General features: G+C 39.9%; 1 protein-coding gene across 1 annotated transcript; it reads right to left on the reverse strand.

The window, feature by feature from the left end:
• Positions 1-728: 728 nt before the first annotated feature.
• LOC103289860 (60S ribosomal protein L39-like) lies at positions 729-19,329 on the reverse strand. The gene is made up of 3 exons (XM_054712866.1): positions 19,283-19,329; positions 3,242-3,294; positions 729-1,072 (listed from the first exon to the last, which is right to left on the reverse strand). The coding sequence occupies exons 1-3, from the start codon at positions 19,327-19,329 to the stop codon at positions 867-869; spliced, it is 306 nt and encodes a 101-aa protein (XP_054568841.1). The 3' UTR covers positions 729-866.
• Between the last annotated feature and the right edge of the window lie 93 nt (positions 19,330-19,422).

The following is a 19,422-nucleotide window of genomic DNA, read 5'->3' on the forward strand; positions in this document are numbered from 1 at the left end:
TTATATGAACCTTGGTATTTTATTTATCTATAGTGTTTTGAGAAAATATGTACACACACAGTTTTCGAGACAATATGGGACACACATAAACAGTTGAAACATCACCAGTTTATTAAGTGCCTTACTTTGTAAATCTCAGGACACTCTAAACCAACTCAAATTCATGAAAAACCTCATAGTGACAAATTTCTGATTCAAAGTTGAATCACTTAAGGTCTTATATTGGTCTGGTGTATCTATAACAAATGCTTGCAATCACTACCAAATTGTCACATTGAGAGGCTATGAGATTAATATGTGAAATTAAGCTGTGATCCAATTACCCACTGAATAGATGCTCCTGATTTTCTCTCTGATAATAAATATCAAGAGTATTTTTCCATATTATTTTACTTTAGCCCATATGCATTAGATTGATTTATTTTAAAAAAAGTACTGCAAAACTAAACTATCTTAAACAATAATAAATTTATTAGATATTTAAATATGTATAAAGGTGAAATCTGAAGCAACATTCATAGATAGGTGAATTAAAGCTAATGGCACTTTTTATTGGGGGGCTTGAATCATTTAAAAATATATTTAATAAAATTAAATCAAACACTGATAGAAAATCAGAAGCAGTTTTGTTGAAACCTAGAGTTTTATTTTTATTATTTTTATTTTTTTAAAAAGGTCTCACACATTTATTACTAACCATCCTACTATTGCAGGGGGGAAAAATCAACAGAGCAAAATCACAAGTCCATTAATTTTCCAATTAAAATGCCCCAACTGTACAGACAGTAGCATCTTTTCAATCATTTAAAGGTGTAGGCAACCTGGATACCGCATAAATATGTGAGTCAACTCTCATGTGTGATTTCTCATAGGCCCAGTTTGGTTCTTCTCCAATGTCTCCTCTTCGAGTTGTACCTGATTTTATTGCCAGTTTTCATCTGAATCCATTGGGGAATGGGCTGATTCTGCTTTTGTTTCTTGGCCAGGAACCTCTTGATCCTGAAAGTCTTGTGGGAAGATATGGTGAAGGAGAAGCGAACGCACGCACCTCGATGCGGAGAAAGAGCGAAACCTAGAGTTTTAAAAAACACAATTTGAAAATCATTATGTAGGGGAAAGAGTATAATCTGACTTTTTTTTTTTAATTTCTTTATTGATTAAGGTGTCACATATTTGTCCTCATCCCCCCATTCCCATTCCACACCCCTCCCCACAGATGCCCCAACCCCCTGTTGAACTTAACCGTTGGATAGGCTCATATGCATGCACACAAGTCCCCTGGTTGATCTCTCCCCCCTCCCCCCAACCTCCCCTATCCTCCCTCTAAGGCCCGACAGTCCGATCGATGCCTCCTTGTTTCTGGTTCTGTTCTTGTTCATCAGTCTATGTTGTTCATCATTTCCCCTAGATGAGCGAGATCATGTGTTACTAGAGATATACTTATAAGAACTGAATGTGAGACGAGCAATAATAGTTATGCTGACAGGCAAATGAATCAGTCTGTAGTGAGTTTCTTTCTGGACCAACAGTTCTTTAGAGACCCAATTTCAATGTCCACCAGTTCCTTATGTGTACATGTCAGCACTGACCCCTCAGCTCTGGATGGTGGACAAATGGTGGTAATGGAGGTCCAACTCCCTCTGGTTTGGTCTCAGCCGGACCCAGGGGCACGGCTTCACCCGGACTCAGGGGCACGTGGCCTCACCCAGACCCAGGGGCGCGTGGCCTCTCCCAGACCCAGGGGCACGTTGCCTCACCCGGACCTAGGTGTGCGAGGCCTCACCCGGATCCAGGGACACATGGCCTCACCCGGACCCGGGGGCACATGGCCTCTCCCAGACCCAGGGGCGCGTGGCCTCACCCGGAGCCAGGTGCGCAAGGCCTCACCCGGACCTGGGACCCAGCCTCACCCGGATCCAGGGACACATGGCCTCACCTGGACCCGGGGGCGCGTGGCCTCTCCCAGACCCAGGGGCGTGTGGCCTCACCCGGACCTAGGTTCGCGAGGCCTCACCCGGATCCAGGGACACATGGCCTCACCCGGACCCAGGGGCGCGTGGCCTCTCCCAGACCCAGGGGCACGTGGCCTCACCCGGACCCGGGACCCAGCCTCACCCGGATCCAGGGACACATGGCCTCACCCGGACCCGGGGGCGCGTGACCTTTCCCAGACCCAGGGGCGCGTGGCCTCACCCGGACCTAGGTATAATCTGACTTTTAAATCTGCCCAGTGCTCTTCGTCCTCCCATCCCCCGACACACACACACACACACACACACACACACACACACACACCTTATTTCTTCAGTGCATAGCTCTAACAAAAACTCATGAAGGTGACTGAGGGCATGTAATGTTTAGAAACAGAGATGCAGGGACTAAGAGGCAGAGAGAAGTAGGTGTTGTGTAGCCCAGAAGCAATCATTTTAACTTGATAGAACTGTGTCTCAACTGCCCCCACCACACATCAACATCATTTATGGAACTTTCAAACACATAGCACCAGAAGTCATCCTGTACCTACTAAGTCAGAATTTTTGTAATTGGAACCCAGACATCTACTAGTATATTGTTTTTTTGTTGTTGTTGTTTTTTGTTGTTTTGTTTTAACTGCATGGATGGTTAGAATGAGCCAGGATGGAGAAGCAATGGGCAATTGGCTTAGTTTTCAAATAATGTTTACCTCTAACATATTTTAGTTCCAAAAATAAAAAATAAAAATACATGAACTTTGAATGATTAAAAAAATAAAAGTAAAAATAAAAGAATGGATGACAAGGTAACACTTAAAGCATTCATGAAGCTTAAAAAAGGTTAAATGGCTTTTCTGAGAACCAACCCAAAATTTGCACTTGAGCAGTCAACTCCTTAGCCTATGCTCTTTCACCGGAGGTTCTCTCAGTGGGTCAGTATGAACAGGGGATAGGTGATGCCCGTAATAACTGGATCTGAGGATTGTGAGCCAAAGAGACTTGGACAATAACTGAATCTACTTTCCGAAGGCTGAGTTCTCCAACAGGATAGTCCTTCTCAGGCTGATACACCTAGCATTCTGTTCCCCATTCTCCATCAGGGGCATGAGATTACCCTGATGTTACAAAATGTCTCTTGTCCTCATGCAATAGGAAATATCAACCAGCAAGACCTGAGAGATGTATTAGAAGTGAACTACCTAAGTGCTAAAGTCACCTAGAACCATCCAGTCCAGTAAGTTTGGGTCAGCACTGTGTCCCCTTCGTACCGTTGTTAAGCAGGAGTCTTCGATGGCCCTTTTGATATGTCCCAGATAATCTTCTGTCAAAAAGGAAGAGGAAAGTAAATTTAAAATATTTACCTCTGAAGCCTTCTTGTAGGGTTGCCTGAGGCTGGCTACATTGATCACTGCTCCTCTTCTTTAGGTGACACTCTCTATAGACTCTCTCCTTCCCAGACCATGGAAATTGATCCCACTTCTTTCCCTGCCACACATGCCCAACTGTTACCACGCCAATTATCCCAAGTTACCATGCACTATCCCTTGATTCCCCCACCTTGCCCACTCATTTGCAAATAGTCTCTTTACTAAAGCTTCCCTGGATCATCATCATCAAATGTGTTACTTCTTGCTGGCTGACTGATTCATGAACAATACCATGCTTACTTTCTATGGACTTTTAAAAAGTAACTAAGGTTGATCCCTGAGCTCAGCTTCTAGGGTTATATTTGTGCATTGTCACAGTTAAATGGGTTTGATTTTGTTCATTAGAAATTAGAACATATGTGAAAACTGAAATTGAGCTGTGACCACTGGATACCAATTATTTTTAATCTTGTGGAGATTTAAGTCTCTATCTGTCTTTGGGATAAAGACAAGTTAACTGGGGCTCGTGAAGCACACAAAACAATTCTTCAATCTCTCTGGTAACAGTGTGGAGGCTGGATGGGGGCAGAGAGAGATGGATACAAAGAGTCCTGTTAAAAGAGACATAAGGTGATGGTTGGAGTGTGACCACAGTATGATGATGGTGGTAGAGGCACACTCAGGGAAACGCACTTTGTACAAAAGTTAAGTCAAATGATGATCATATAAATTAAGTTGAAAGAGAACACCATCAAAACTTAGAGTTGCTGTGACCAGTTTGGCTCAGTGGATAGAGCGTCAGCCTGTGGACTCAAGGGTCCCAGGTTCAATTCCGGTCAGGGGCATGTATCTTGGTTGCAGGCACATCCCCAGCAGGGGGTGTGCAGGAGGCAACTGATCAATGTTACTCTCTCATCGATGTTTCTAACTCTCTATCCCTCTTCCTTCCTCTCTGTAAAAAATCAATGAAAAAAAAAAAAAAAAACTTAGAGCAAGCACTAGTAACTTCAGACATCAAGATTTAACTTCAAGTCAGAATTTTTAATGTATGTGAGAAAATGAAAAGCATCCCAATGAATTGTACTTGAGGACTAGCATTGTGTTTATTTCTGGAAAAAGTCTCTCTCGAGGAGTGGAAAAGGAGGCAAATTCCAAAATAAGTGGGTCTAGCAATTAGGAACACAATATAAAGAACTTGTTCCTGATTGATTTTTAACAGACTATTACATGTGTTACTTGTTAGTTGTTTGAATGGACCTAACTTTTTGTTGAAATAGGCAAAAGGGCGACATTCATTTCTACTAAGGGTAATAAGAAAAATGAAAAATATATTTTGCCAACCTTTCAATTTTCTGGCCCATCTGTGTTTCAAATCTGATTCAAAATTTTTTAGCTAAGTTAAAACACAAAAGGGGAAACATTTCTGGATTGACCAAAGCACAGATTGACCAATAGCATTCAAATACTGTGAATCTAAAATAATTATTAGAAACTATTTTTATGAGTTATATATAAGTAAATAAGAAACATATGGACTGCATTTCCCTGGAAATACACTCGGATTTTAAAATTAAAAAGAAAAAATAACCATCTTGGCAAAAAGCTCACCAGAGTTTGCCAAACCCCAACAGTTGGAAAAATAGCTTTGAAACATTTGAGGAACCCAAACACGGATGGGTTTGCCCTAGTTAGAAGGCCTTTTACGGTCAGATGAATATGGGTAACAGTGGAGGAGGTAGGGTGGAAAAACAAATCATGAACAACACATGGTTGGTTTGGCATTTTTCCAGTCAATTTAACGGAAACTCAGATTAAAATATTCCACAGAATGTACTTTACTCAAATTTTCACACCAAACAAAATCAAGAATTCCCTGAGTAGTTGACCCAATTTGAAATTGTAAGTTTTAATAGCTTAGAATATCCATATTGCCTGGTATCTTATCCTTTCAAACATCTATTCTAGATTTAATGACCAGAATTTCAAACAGTTCAGGAAAGAGTATAAGAATGACCACATGAATAGGAACTCTGGAAGGGAGGAAATAGTAAGAGAGCAGATGACATAAAGAAGTGAAATTCTAAGTAATTAAAAATTATGTTCATGGAGAAAAAAATGCTGATGTGCTTAAGGCAATTTATAAATCTGAGCTAAATGCTTTTAGGTGCATGAATATTTGCCAAACGGCAACATAAAAGAGATAAGCAGTGGTTCCTAGGGGAAAATTCCAAATTGAAAAGTTACTGAAGAAAGTGAGTGGAAAATGGAGGCTTTTGAGAAATGTTAAGAACAATAAAACTTGTTTATTTAACAACTATACTCTGAGTAAGATTCAAACAGATGACATACATAATCCATTTGTATAAGATTGGAAGCTGGGGTTCAAAGAGTAGAATAAACAACTCATCTAATATATTAGTTTCATTTTCTCTATCAAAGATGATAATTTTCAAAGTTAAATAATTCATTTAGTTAAAATTGAAGCCTGAATTGAGGAAAAAAAATAGGGAAGGGCATTAACTTTTCAGTGTATTACAGTGTCTAGTTCTGGTGAATTATAGGGACTCAAATGAAATGTCAGAGGGTAAGCCAAGTCCCCATAAGTAATCTTTGATAATTCATGGCAAACAGGAAAACTAAAAGAGTTTATATATATTATTTTTATTTTCAAAGTGGTTGACAATAAAGATTTCAAATTTGATTGAGTGGTAAAAGTATGTGGGGTACATGCAATGTATTAAAATATTAATTTAAGATTAGTTCATACACTGAATAATTTGAGGACTTAACTTCAATTTGACTTATTGGCAGTTTTTTAGGAGAACCTGGAAAACTGTGCATAGGAACTTATCACTGGATAACTTCTCAGACTCATGATTCTCAGAGGGAGTTTAAAAAAAAAAAAGAACAAATGTGGAAAAGATGTTAAATAGTGATTTATAGGGGGAATAAACTAAGATGGGATAATTCAAGTAAATAAATTTCTAATGAGCAAAAAATAGAAGAATACATTTCAAAAGTTCAAGTCTTTATATTTATGAAATACTTGAGACTCAATATTAGCCCCTTTCTTCTCTTAATCATGATTTTCTATACCGATGCTCAAGGCATCATGACTGTAATTCAAGATTAGGAAAGGGGAAATGGTGCAGTGGTGCTGATCTAAGATTGGAAAATGACATGCATGATCATAGAGGCTGAAATATGTTAGTGATGACATTAGGTAAGAAACTAACCATAGAATTTAAGGTTCACAGAGAGTCACGTATTGCAGAAGGCTCAACTGAGACATCGTCATTTGTTTATTCAGCATAATTGAAATGAGAGCCCACTGTGTGTTAGAACCTTTCATAACTTCTAGAGCACTATGAGCGTCCAATTTGTGTATCAACTTATCTAGGCTATAGACCCCAGTCATACAATTCAACAGTGATGTAGGTGACATTCCTGAAAAATAAATTCTGCCTGTGGACTAGTTTCAGATGGTGCTTGAGAGTTCCAGCCTGCACTTCCTGAAAGCCTGCCTTATGGGTTTTAAATTGACAAAGCCAATCCCCACAATTGCATAAACTAGTTCCTTGTAATTAATACCTTAATCTATGTATATTCTATTTATTCTGTTTCTCTGGTGGAAATTTAACCATTACAGATTTTGTTACCAGAAAGTGGGGTACTGCTGTAACAAATAAGTAAATACGTGGAAGTGACTTTGAAATTGGATAATGGGTAAAAGGTGGAAGAATTTTGAGTCACGTGATAGGAAAAGTCTAAATTGTCTTAAACAAACTGCTGGTAGAAATATAGATGTTAAAGGCAGTTCTGCTAAGTTCAGAAGGAAATGAGACACATGTTATTGGAAACTAGAGAAAAGGCAATTTTTGTTATATAATGGCAGTAAATTTAGATGAATTGTGCCTATAGTTGTGTGGAAAGCAGAACTTATAAGCTATTAACTTTGATTTTTAGCTGAGGCGATTTCCAGCAAAGTGTTGAGATGCAACTTGTGTGGGTTTTTTGTGGGGTTTTTTTTTTTGCCTTTATTTATAATAAAATCTGAGTTAATTGAGGAAAGAACTATTAAACAAAAAGAAAGCAGTACTTGATAATGGAGACATTCTCAGCCTATCCAGATTGGGGGGAAAAAAGCTAAAATTTGGAGATTCACCATTAGAAAAGTATGTTCTGGGAAAAAAGGTCAAATGGACAATGTTTTGCTTGTGCTGAAGAGAACAGGCAGTGACTGGTGGGATCTCCTCAGCTATCTCAGCAGAAGGCAGGGCTAGACATGGAATTACACAGAAAAGATCTTCGCAGGCCACCTTTGTCTAATGGAGTGAATCCCCATAACATACATTGGAGAGCCATGACATTTCTTAAAGAACGTTCTATCTGTCAGCTTCCATTGAAAGTGAAAGAGGCAGGAGAAAATGAAAGGAGGTTGTCGGAGTCCCAAAATTCTAGAAGCAAGAAACAGATTGATAAAACTACTCAGCTGCAATCACGTGCTACCATTCAAGAAAAACAAAGTGTAACTCCAAAAGCAGGGACTTGGTCCTGGAGGCCAGAGCCATGGGTGCAGTGACTAAGACAGTCAACACAGGGGCTGGCACCATAGGCTCAGAGGGTGGAGCCACAAAGGCCAGAGCCTCTAACCCCCAGAGGATTATTCCCAGGCCCTGAAACCAAATGGAATTTGTCCACAGGATTTCAAATTTGCATGAGACCAGTGACCTCTGTCTCCCCTCCATATTCTCCTTTGGGGATGGGAATTGCTATGACTATTATACCATGTCTGCTCCCCGTCATTATATTTTATGAAGAGGTAAATTGTTTTCTAGTTTTATTCGTCCACAGATGGAAAGGAATTTTGCTTCAGGATGGCTCACACCTGGAGTCTCATTTATTTCTTTTTTAGATGATTTAGGTGATGAGATTTGGAACTTTTAATGTAGTGATATTTAAATGAGATTTTTGGACTTGAGGCTGTAAGGTGTTGAGACTTTGGGAAATGATGGGATGGTGTGAGTGTATTTTGTGTGTGGTGTGGACATGAAACTTTGAGGGCCAGAGAGGGCTGTCCTGAATTAAATAGTGGTCCCCAAAGATATCAGATCCTAAACCCTAGAAACTGTAAATGTTACCTTATTTGGGGGGGGGGGGGAGTCTAGGCAGATGTGATTAAATTAAGGATTACCCGGTATTATCTAAATCCCATCACACTTATCCTTATTACAAGAGGGAGATGGAGAGAGATTTGATGGAGAATACTTGAGATGGAGAGAGATTTGACACAAACAGAAGAAAAGACAAGGTAACTACTATTAAGAAGGCAAGAGATGGGGTGATACAGCCACAAAACAAGAAATGCTGACAACCACCAGAAGCTGGAGGAGACAATGACAGATTACCTCCTCTGTCCCCAGGGGAAACACAGCCACACTGACACTTGGATTTTGGCCTAGTTATACTAATTTTGGACTTTCCTCCTTTAGAACTGGGAGGAAACAAGTTCATTTGTTTTAAGCTATCAAGTTTGTGATTATTTCTTAAAGAAGCCACAGGAAACTAGTGTGGGTAGAGAGAAGAGTAAAATGAGGAATCATCCAGAGAATTTATCACAGTCTCAGGGCAGGGGCGGGGGGGAGGGGGGGGACAAAGACCTGTCAAGAGTAATTATAAGCCTTTGCAACGACAGTTTATCTGAATAAGAGACGTCCAACCCTGTAGTTTATTTGAACGAAAATGATGACATATGTCAGGGAAACAAGATCTCAAATGCTCTGGATAATAACAATTTGCAGTTTCTTTTAGGCGTTTAAAATGAAGGAGGTAATGTAAGAAAGTTTATGAGAAGGTGGGAGAAGGTAAGGCGGGGATTGGGTTACAGGATGGTTAAGATTATGTACTCCCTTGAGGGTGGTCACCCTTTCAAAGGAAATCTCTGAAAAGGGACATTTGAAAGGCGTGTTAACCTAGATGCACAAGAACAATGGACAGGGCTGGCTTACAAGCCTTTCTCTAAGGCCTGGGTGTACCTATCCACCATGGCCTGCCCAGTGAGGAATGTATGCTTTATTAAAGCACCTCTTTATTGTCCACAGTAGGTAGGTACACAATAGAAGAAAGGTCAGTTTCTCCTTGAGTCAAGGTACACATCACAAAGTGTTCGCTATAATTACAGGCTACATGCATATTGTCCAGATAAATAAGAGAAAGGGGGTCATTAAACTAGCAGGGATAAGAAATAAAGGGTGTTTGGGAAAAGACAATAGTGTGGTGAAGGCCTGGGAGAGGCGGGTGCAGGGTGGAGGGGGTCAATGTGGGAAAAAAGGGGGGCCGGGGAGGACATTTGTAATGCTTTCAACAATAAAGATAAATTTATAAAAAAAAGAATGGAAGGAAATTCTATTTGACCAGCATATGGAATGAATGAAAGAAAGGCTAGTAATGAAGGAGAAAGAAGTGATCTGGGACCTTGTTGTGTGGCCTAAAGATTATCGATTTATTCCTGTAAGAAATGGGGAGCTCTCAATACTGAATATAGTAAATTATCAAGGGTTCATGAGACACATATTTGTATTTTTGTTTATTACTGTATGTGTATGTATTTTAATCTGTTCACCCTAGAAGCTAATGAGAAAACTAGGGTGGGGTGAGACAGAAAAGAGATCAGTTAAAAAAACAATGGCAACACCCTGGTGAGATAACATGACAAAAGTGAACAGGAAGGAGGAGACGAATTTAGAATTATTTTTTAGGTCCAATTGCCAGGACTTGCTGACCAAATAAATGTCAGGAATGAGGAAGAATCCACAGGTTTTTTTTTTTTTCTGCAACAGATGAATGAATGCCAATGCCATGAACTGAAAACAAATGATAGGGGGGACTCGTGGGCTGTTGACACAATTCATTCATTCACCTAATAAATATTTACTCGTCCACCTACTTTGTCCAGGCTCTTGGCTAGTGACGTTCAGCTTGGGGCGATTCCAGGACCTTAAGAAGGTCAAGCAATACAAGAAGGGTGAGGAGGGAAGTAAGTCACACAGGGAGTGTTTAATTCTGTGTTTATTTTATTTTGTTTTGTGTTTTTAGGAGCTTGGCAGAGTGGCAAAGGGAGATAGGCGAAGAGGTGTGGTTTGGGAGGGTGGAACATGTGCAAGTGAGGAATGTGAAGAGTCGTTAAAACAAGGAGTAAATCAGCTGTCAATAAGAATGTTCTTTCTCCTTGGATACAAACGAAAACTGGAAACTTTTCAATGATTGATTGACTTTGGCATGTTTTGGCTTTAAATATAAGTGATATGCCATATGCATCTCCTCCTCCTGCTATATATGCATTTTTTGGACTTTATCAATGTCTAAAAATGTACAGTGGTTTATTGACATGTACATTTCATTATATTTACAGCTGTAAGATAACCACTCAGTACTGCACTTCATTTAAATGTCAGGCTCAAACTTAACCTAGAAGTTAAAAAAAAACACACACACACAAAAAAAAAACCCTGCATTTTTATTTCAGTAATTCTTATACAGGACAAGCATTGCTATCTTTATGTACTGTGAGATACTTATTACATTCATATGTCATCGAAACACAATTTAAAAAAAATAACGGCTGAGGAAATAAACCAGAATAGTCTTTTTATTCCCACCTATACTGCAATTGTATGAAAAGGCAGGATACAATAAACAATGATTAATTTTCTTTTTTGTTTGAAAGCCAGCATCATTCTTAGTTCATAGGCATGGTGATTCCTTTATATCCATTACTAGGCGCCCAGTGCATGAATTTGTGCACCTTAAAAGGAACTGTGGGCCGCGAGGCTGCGGTGGGCACAGGGGCGGGTCTCAGCCTATCCTTCGTGCCCCCTCCCGACCCCTCCTGCCACGGCCCCTGGTCCCCTGTCTGCTGGCAGCCCTGCTCCCGCTGCCACCGCTCCCACATGCTGATGACGCCAGCCCCGCTCGCACCGGCTGATGGCGCAGAGTCATTGGGGCCAGCGCCGTCAGCGAGTGCGAGCGGTGGCTGCTGCCCCGATTGCCCCTCAGGAGCAGGGGGAGTGGAGAAGCCCTCAGGGGCGATTGAGGCCAGCAGCCACGGCTTGCACCCACTGACAGCACTGAGCGATTGGGACCAGTGCCAGGCACCGGCAGCAGGTGTGAGTGGCAGCTCCAGTGCCAGCTGTGGGTGCGAGTGGGGCTGGCGCTGGCAGCAGGTGCAAGCACCAGGCAGGACTGCAGTGCATGGGAGCAAAGAATTTTCAGTAACCACCAGAGGCTTGCCCCAATGACAGCGACCCACCTTGGTCTGGCGCCCCTGCTTACCTGCTCCACCATCCCGCCGTGGCTGACACCCGCCAAGTTCTGCACTCTGCTGCCTGCTGCCGATGCCCACCATGTTCCACACATGCACCCTGGTGGTCAGTGCACATCATAGCGACCGGTTGTTTGGTTGTTCTGCTGTTGGGTCTATTTGCATATTAAGGTTTTTATAGATAGATAGATAGATAGGTAGATAGATAGATAGATAGATTAATGAACACCCAATGCTTAATAGGCCAATAAAGGTAGTGGCCACATGCAAACACCTCACAAACTTGATACCTTAGTTTAAAAGAAGATAAACCAAAATAATGGGAAATTTTCTGTAGCAAGAATTACATGGTATTTGGCCTCCTTCATGCACTGGGAATGCTTCATTTCATGGGTGTAAAATGTTCCTATTCTTAACCTGAGCAAAGTTTATACTTCAATATAACCTCTTGGAGAAGACTCTGCAGCATGGCTAATCTGTAATTCTGCAGCAAAGCTATTTCTAATAATTAAAGGCCTACAAAGTACCTGGTACTATATAAAAAAGACTTCTACTCCACCCTACATTGCCGAAACGGCAATGTTATTGTAATAGATGTGGAAACTGGTCATTTTCTCACTTTAATAGATGAGGAAAATATTATTTGGGATATTTTATTGGATGAGGAAATTTACCTGGCAGAGTTGAGATTCAAACTAAACACGTGATTCTTCAACCCAAAAGCCATGCTATTTCTAGCACAGTCAGCTACCTCATAAAAACACTACTTAAGATCTCTAAATATTCAAAATATTTATTTTGGGGAGGTGGGTTTGAGCCAAATTTAGTTCTTTGGAGAAAACATAATTTTTCTATTATAAGTCAGCTTTAGCATACATATGGGTACTGCCTTTAGTTGGCTAGAAGGAGGTAAGTAGAGAACAAGATACTTTAACTAGAGATGCCCCCACATCTTGGGAATTCAATATATATTTATTTATATTTATTTATTTTATTTATTCAATATATATTTATATATTTATACAATTTTCCCTAATATTTAAGCTAACTAAAAGCTCACTGCATAGTCATATGCATTTTTAAAATAATAGACTCTAGCCTTTTAAAAATTATTTCTGTTGTTCTTATAAGAATGCAAAATTGACAGCAAGAATTGATATCTTCACCTTACCTTCTCAAGAACACACTGAAATGGAATGATTAACCAATTTATTCTCCTAATTTTCTAGATCACTCTCTCATATTCTCTCTTCTCTAACTTCCAATATCTTCTTATCTTTCTTTACTCTCAGCCAACAAACTTGCTTCCTATATATGGGGGAAATAAAACCTTCACAAGCTACTGATTTTATCTAAAATTTTTGTTTAATCCTATTGGGTACATATAGGGAGAAAAAAAATGGATAAGAGGGCTATATAAAAGATCAACCTTTAGCTAGCATAGGAAGTTATTGGGTGGTGATTAAAATTGGTAAGTCAAAAAAATAACATTGTCCTGGTCAGGTTGCTCAGCTGGTTGGAATGTCGTCCCATACACCAAAAGGTTGTGGGTTCGATTCCCACATACCAGTCAGGGCACATACCTAGATTGCAGATTCGGTTGGGTCGGGTACAGGAGGCAAATGATCAGTGTTTCTCCCTCGCATCAATATTTCTCTCTCTCTCTCTGTTTCTTCCTTACTCTCTATAAAATCAATAAACATGTAATCAGGCAAGGATTAAAAATATAATAATAACATTAACATACTGTCTAGCAATATGGAAGTAAATATCAAAAGCAACAGCTAAACATTTTGAAAGAGTTGCTTCTGAGGACAAGAACTAGTGGGTCTGAAATCATAGGCATACTATTTTTTAACTCTAAGCCTTTTTGCATTTAAAAAAAAAATCTATGTGATAAAATATACAATTGATAAAATTATGAAATTAAAGACTGGAATAAGATGCACAAAAATTATAATTGCCTGACTGTTAAGATATTCTTCGGGGTGATAATTTCATCATGTTTTTCCTGACATTTTTAAATGTTGCATAATTCAAATAATTTACCATTACATCTTTATGAAGAATAATTTGGGTTTTTTTGTGTGTTTTTTTTAAATATGTTTTTATTGATTTCAGAGAGGAAGGGAGAGGGAGAGAGAGATAGAAACATCAATGATGAGAGAGAATCATTGATCATCTGCCTTCTGCATGCCCTACATTGGGGATCAAACCCTCAACCAGGACTTAGGCTATGACTGGGGCCTAAGCCATCAGTCGGACATCCCCAGAGGGCTCCCGGACTGCCAGAGGGATATCTGACTGCCAGCTTAGGCCCAATACTCCAGGGAGAGGGCCTAAACCAGCAGGTGGACATCCCCTGAAGGTTCCTGGACTGTGAGAGGGCGCAGGCCAGACTGAGTCCCCCCCACCCCCCCACCCCCAAGTGTACAAATTTTTGTGCACAGTGCCTCTAGTATTTTATAAGTAGGAATAAGTTATGGATCAGAAAACTTGGATTAGTGCCAGATCTGCCACATACCAGCTCTTTGGTTTTGCTTAAATTACACATTATTTTCAAAACTTTAATGTATGTATAAGCAAACTACAACTTATATACAATTTATAATGTCCTTGTCATAAGATTGTTAAAGGATTAAATACAGTCATCTATCCAAAGTGACTACTCTAGTGACTGTCACATAGTAAGTGCTCAGTAGATATTTGGTTATTGGCCCCAACTGGTACAAAATGAAAGAATATATGCAGAAGAGGGAATAACAAGGACTTATGTATGTATTCTACATTATTATTTTTATTATTATTATATTATTATTATTATTATTATTAATTTTTGACAGGGAATATTTGAGACCAATAGCCAAAGAGAACCCCAGGCAGAGAGAGCTTTACAGGCTGCCAGGAAGCCATCTGAGGTCAAGGACCAGGTGATAAGGTCCCAAGTATGCATGCATCTCTGAAAGTAGACAGGGCCAATGTGTGGCCTCCTGCCAGGACTCTGAGTAATTGGCAGAGCATTGAGCAAGTGAATCATTATAAGTCAAATTGCTGTAAGTGAGGAAACCACCTGTAGTTAAAACAAGTGCCTCATTGAATTTTTTTAGAGCATAAGAAAACTCAGGGAAAGAGTGATGTCTTTGATACAAAATATGTAGGCCTCAACTCTGACTTGCAGTACTTTCTAGGAATTCCCTCTTGACACAACTATATCTGGTCAAAGCATCTTTTCTAAGCTTCCTTTTGGAAGCTGGGATTTGAGGTCCCCATGTCATTCATATATATATATATATATATATATATATATATATATATATATATATATATATAGAGAGAGAGAGAGAGAGAGAGAGAGAGAGAGAGAGAGAGAGAGAGATTTTAAAAGGGAGTTATTTCCTTTCAGCATCATGTATGAACCTTCCTAGAAAGCTCCGTATTACTTACTTTGAGTTCTGGTCCACATAAACACACTCAAATTTTAATTCAGTTTCCTAAACCAAAACATCATCACCATTCACAAAATCTGTTTATTTTCTCTTTCCCTCCAGCTTTGCCAGAACAATTTTCTCTTTTTAACATTAAAGTTAAGCCCTACCTGGATATTGCCACACATTACCTAATTTTCTGTCTCTTCTCTCTTCACCATTAAAGCTTCTTCATCCCTCTAACTGGGCCCAAATCAACTTTCATTTTCTCTCATTTTTTTCTATACTTACATTTCTGTTTCACTACTAAGCTTTCTGGGCTCCTTAGAACTCCCCTTTCTTTCCTCTCCTCTCTATTCTCTTAGCAACGTTAGTCCCCCATTTTCCAAGTGTGTTTTTCCAAATGTGGTTCACTGAGGTTGTAGGTGTTTGGAAGGAAGACTATGGAGATAAAAGATTAAACGTCATTCTCATCACATCACATCAAGGGTACTTGTTACCAACATTACTTATCACTGGCATTGCTAACCTCGATCATCTGGCAGGGTAGTTTCTCCACTATCAAGGTATTTTTCCCCCTCTCTAAACTCTATTCATTGAATTCAAGTCACAAAGTGTAACCCATGCTCAAGGGATATAGAGCTAGGCTTCATCTCCTTAAGGGAGAAAGTATTGACACATTATGTGAAATTCTATATGGAAATTTGCTCCATTGTATTTATTTATTCAATAATATAATTATATTAGTATATACTCTTAGATAATTATTATATGCTTTGGGTTATAATCCAATAATACTTTATTTTGTTGCTCAAATTATTCCATCTTTGGCCACTGAGCACTCTTTCAGGTTGGCTTCTATATTAAAGTTATAGTAATCTCCACCATTTTGTTATTTTAGATAAATGCTTTAGCAAAAAGTATGTAAAATGTTGTTTTTCATTTATGTTAAAATTCAAAAGATTGATCAACATATCAGTCTTGCATTCATTATTTTATCTTGTATTCTATGCCTTTCCTCTGTGTTGACCTTCCTTCTTGCTAATTTTCATCTTTTAACAGTTTCTATATAAGGGCCTGTTGGTTAATGATAAAATTTCTTAGTCTTGGAAATTTTGTTTAAATATCTATTTTGCCCTCATTCTTGGAAAATAATATAGCTGGGAATGAAATTCTAGCCTTACAATGATTTTCCCTCAGTCCTTTAAAAATATTAATCCAATATTTTCTGTTAATTTTTTTTTCCTGACAAAAAGTTTATTAAATCTGGGTTTGCCCCACTCTGGTGATCATTAAGATAAACTAATATCTGTCATGTTAGAAAGGTTCAGCCTGATTAGTCTAAACAGAAATTATTTAGAGTAAACTTTTGATCTGATGAAGTCTGAAAACATATCAAATATTTTCTCTTCATAGAATTCTTTACCTTTTTTTCTATTCCCTAATCTGTTAGACCCTCCCTGACTAAAGCCCACAACTCTTACCAGCTCTTTTGTCTCTGTGATGCTGCTATGGTCTGCATGAATGTGTCCTCCCCAAATTCATATGTTGAAGTCCTAATGCCCAAATGATGATATTAGGAGATGGGGATCTTTGGGAAGTGATTAGGTCATGAGGATGGAGCCCTAATAAATGGGATGTGCCCTAGTAGAAGATACCCCACAGAGCTCCCTAGCCCCTTCCAGCATATGAGGACACAATAAAAAGTCAGTGACTCAGAAGAGGGCCCTTATTCAAACCTGCTGGCACACTGATCTTGGGTCAGAAGAACTGTGAGAAATAAGTGTTTAGTGTTTAAAAGGCACCCAGTTTATGGTATCTATACTAATAAAAGCCTAGGTGGTCCTCACGCCCTTGCGTGACACCCTCACGTCATCACAAGATGGCTGCCACAAGATGGCAGGCAGGGGAGGGCAGTTGGGGGCAAATAGGCCAGCAGGAGAGGGCAGTTGGGGGCGATCTGGTCAGCAGGGGAGGGCAGTTGGGGACAACCAGGCTTGCAGGGGAGGGCAGTTGTGGGTGATCAGGCTGGCAAGGGAGGGCAGTTAGGGGCAACCAGGCTGTCAGGGGAGGGCATTTGGGGGTGACCAGGCCTGCAAGGGAGGATAGTTGGGGGCAAGATCAGGCCTTCAGGGGAGGGCAATTGGGGGCGACCAGGCCTACAGGGTAGGGCAGTTGGGGCAATCAAGCCAGCAGCAGAGAGCAGTTGGGGGCAACCGAGCTGGCAGGGGAGGGCAGTTGGGGGTGATCAGGCCAGCAGGGGAGCTGTTAGGTGTCAATCAGGCTGGCAGGGGAGTGGTTAGGGGGCTATCAGGCTGGCAGGCAGAAGCAATTAGGGGCAATCAGGCAGGCAGGCAGGCAGGCGAGCGGTTAGGAGCAGATTGTGAAAGGGATGTCAGACATCCCCCAAGGGGTCTCAGATTGGAGAGGGTACAGGACAAGCTGAGGGACTCTGCCTCCCTCCCTCCCCCCCCCCCCCCAGTGCACGAATTTCATGCACCGGGCCTCTACTTCTGTTATAATTGCCCAAATGAACTAAGACAGATGCTCTCTAAATAAATTCTTCAATCCTTTCTTCCAAATTACTATCTCCAACTGTATGCAGTTTATTGGATGTATTGCCTATATTTTTCATTTACTGTATATTATGATGTTTTGACATCTTAAAAAACCTTTCTGGTTGGGGAAAAACTGCTCCTTCCAGGGCTAGCCAATTCTTAGAGCTATAAAGGGATTCAGCTGGGGAACATGCCTTTGACATGCAAACTAGCCAACCCAAAGCCATACCGCCTCAGTCTGGCCTGTGTACCACAGATGACAATATTCCTCTTCCTTACTTATTCCAGGGCCGGGTGTGAGGCAACTAGGAACCACATCTACATCCTTAAGTCCACCAAAATTATTCAAACTAGACAATCCTAAACTGTTTACCCCACGCTGCCTTGCCTCTTTCCTGTAAATAGCCCAATAAAAGCCAGGGCCTACGCACTCCCCAGCTTGTGCCTCTGCTTCCTGACTGGAACCTACGTTCCTCCCGTGGACCGATGATGTCATTTCTAGGGGACCTGTGAGTGAATCAAACATTTTTGTTCAAAGGCAGTGACCTGTGACATCACTTAGTCCCCTTTATTAATTAAGACCACAGCATACAACAATGGAATTAATTAAAATAGTTTTATATTTTAAAAATACAACTTTATTTTTATGATTTCTAATTTCTCAGTAATATATTGCCTACATTAGCATGTAAAAGATTATTATTACCAAATAAATAAATATTTATTTTTGAGTTCTATTTTCTATTAGGGTAGCTATCAATATATATGGTCACATATCGAGTGCCCCACATAAACCAGAGATTTTTGGCATCCTCACTAATTTTTAAAGGGATAAACGGACCACAACATATTTGTCTAGAGGACGAAAGTTTATTTTTACTGTTTCAGCAGAAACATGAAGAAAAAGTATAAAGTGTTCTACCCTCTATAGATGTCAAGAAAACATTGACAATCCACACATTTTAAAATATCATCTTAGCACAAAGTATTTGTGAACATTTTTTAAAGAAAAAATAAAGGAATTGGCCATGCCTCATATTCTTTTTAATGGAATGTCAATAAACATTAAAGGAGTTCTTATTCAAGTTCCTTAATGTTCGGAAATGACAGAACAGAAAAACAAGTGAGTCTTAATCCCAAAATGTGCTACATTGCCACAAAAGTAGATGAGTCAGTTTATCCTTGGCCTCCTTAAGTCCTCATGTTTGCTTACCCATCTCATGGATGAATGAATATTTTGGAAGGTATTTTCATTTATTGCGCATGTTATTTCCCCTCTATGAACTTCATTGCTTCAAGAGAACTCTTCTGGAGCAATGAGCCAAATAATGCATTTGTTGACTTCCCTTGTGTCAAAAAATAAAATGCTTCTGGATGTTCTAAACCAACATTTGCTCCAGGCATGCTCAGTCCAACTGCCTCTTCTTGGCTTCACTGCTTATAGCTTTGTAGAAATGTTTGCACTCTTGACTTTCTCTTCAACCTAATGTCCATGGGAATTCACAGTTGGTGCTTTTTGTGTGTAACGGCACATTTCATCATCTTGCAACTTTCCCAAATGTGTATCTCTTTGGTGAGCAAGCTCTGCATTGCATGAACTGCTTGGAGTCGCCGTCCCTTTTACCTCCTTTTCTCCTACCTCTGGGCAGCATAAGTAAAATGGTCCACCTGGTAGATCTGCGCCATTACTGAGTTCCCTTTTGAAATATATCCAATTTCTTTTCTGCCTTAAAATACAAGTGTCATACACACTCACTTCTACAGCAACAAAATACTTAC

This window comes from Eptesicus fuscus, chromosome 3 (assembly GCF_027574615.1).
Source record: "Eptesicus fuscus isolate TK198812 chromosome 3, DD_ASM_mEF_20220401, whole genome shotgun sequence".
In the NCBI taxonomy this organism is placed as follows: domain Eukaryota; kingdom Metazoa; phylum Chordata; class Mammalia; order Chiroptera; family Vespertilionidae; genus Eptesicus; species Eptesicus fuscus.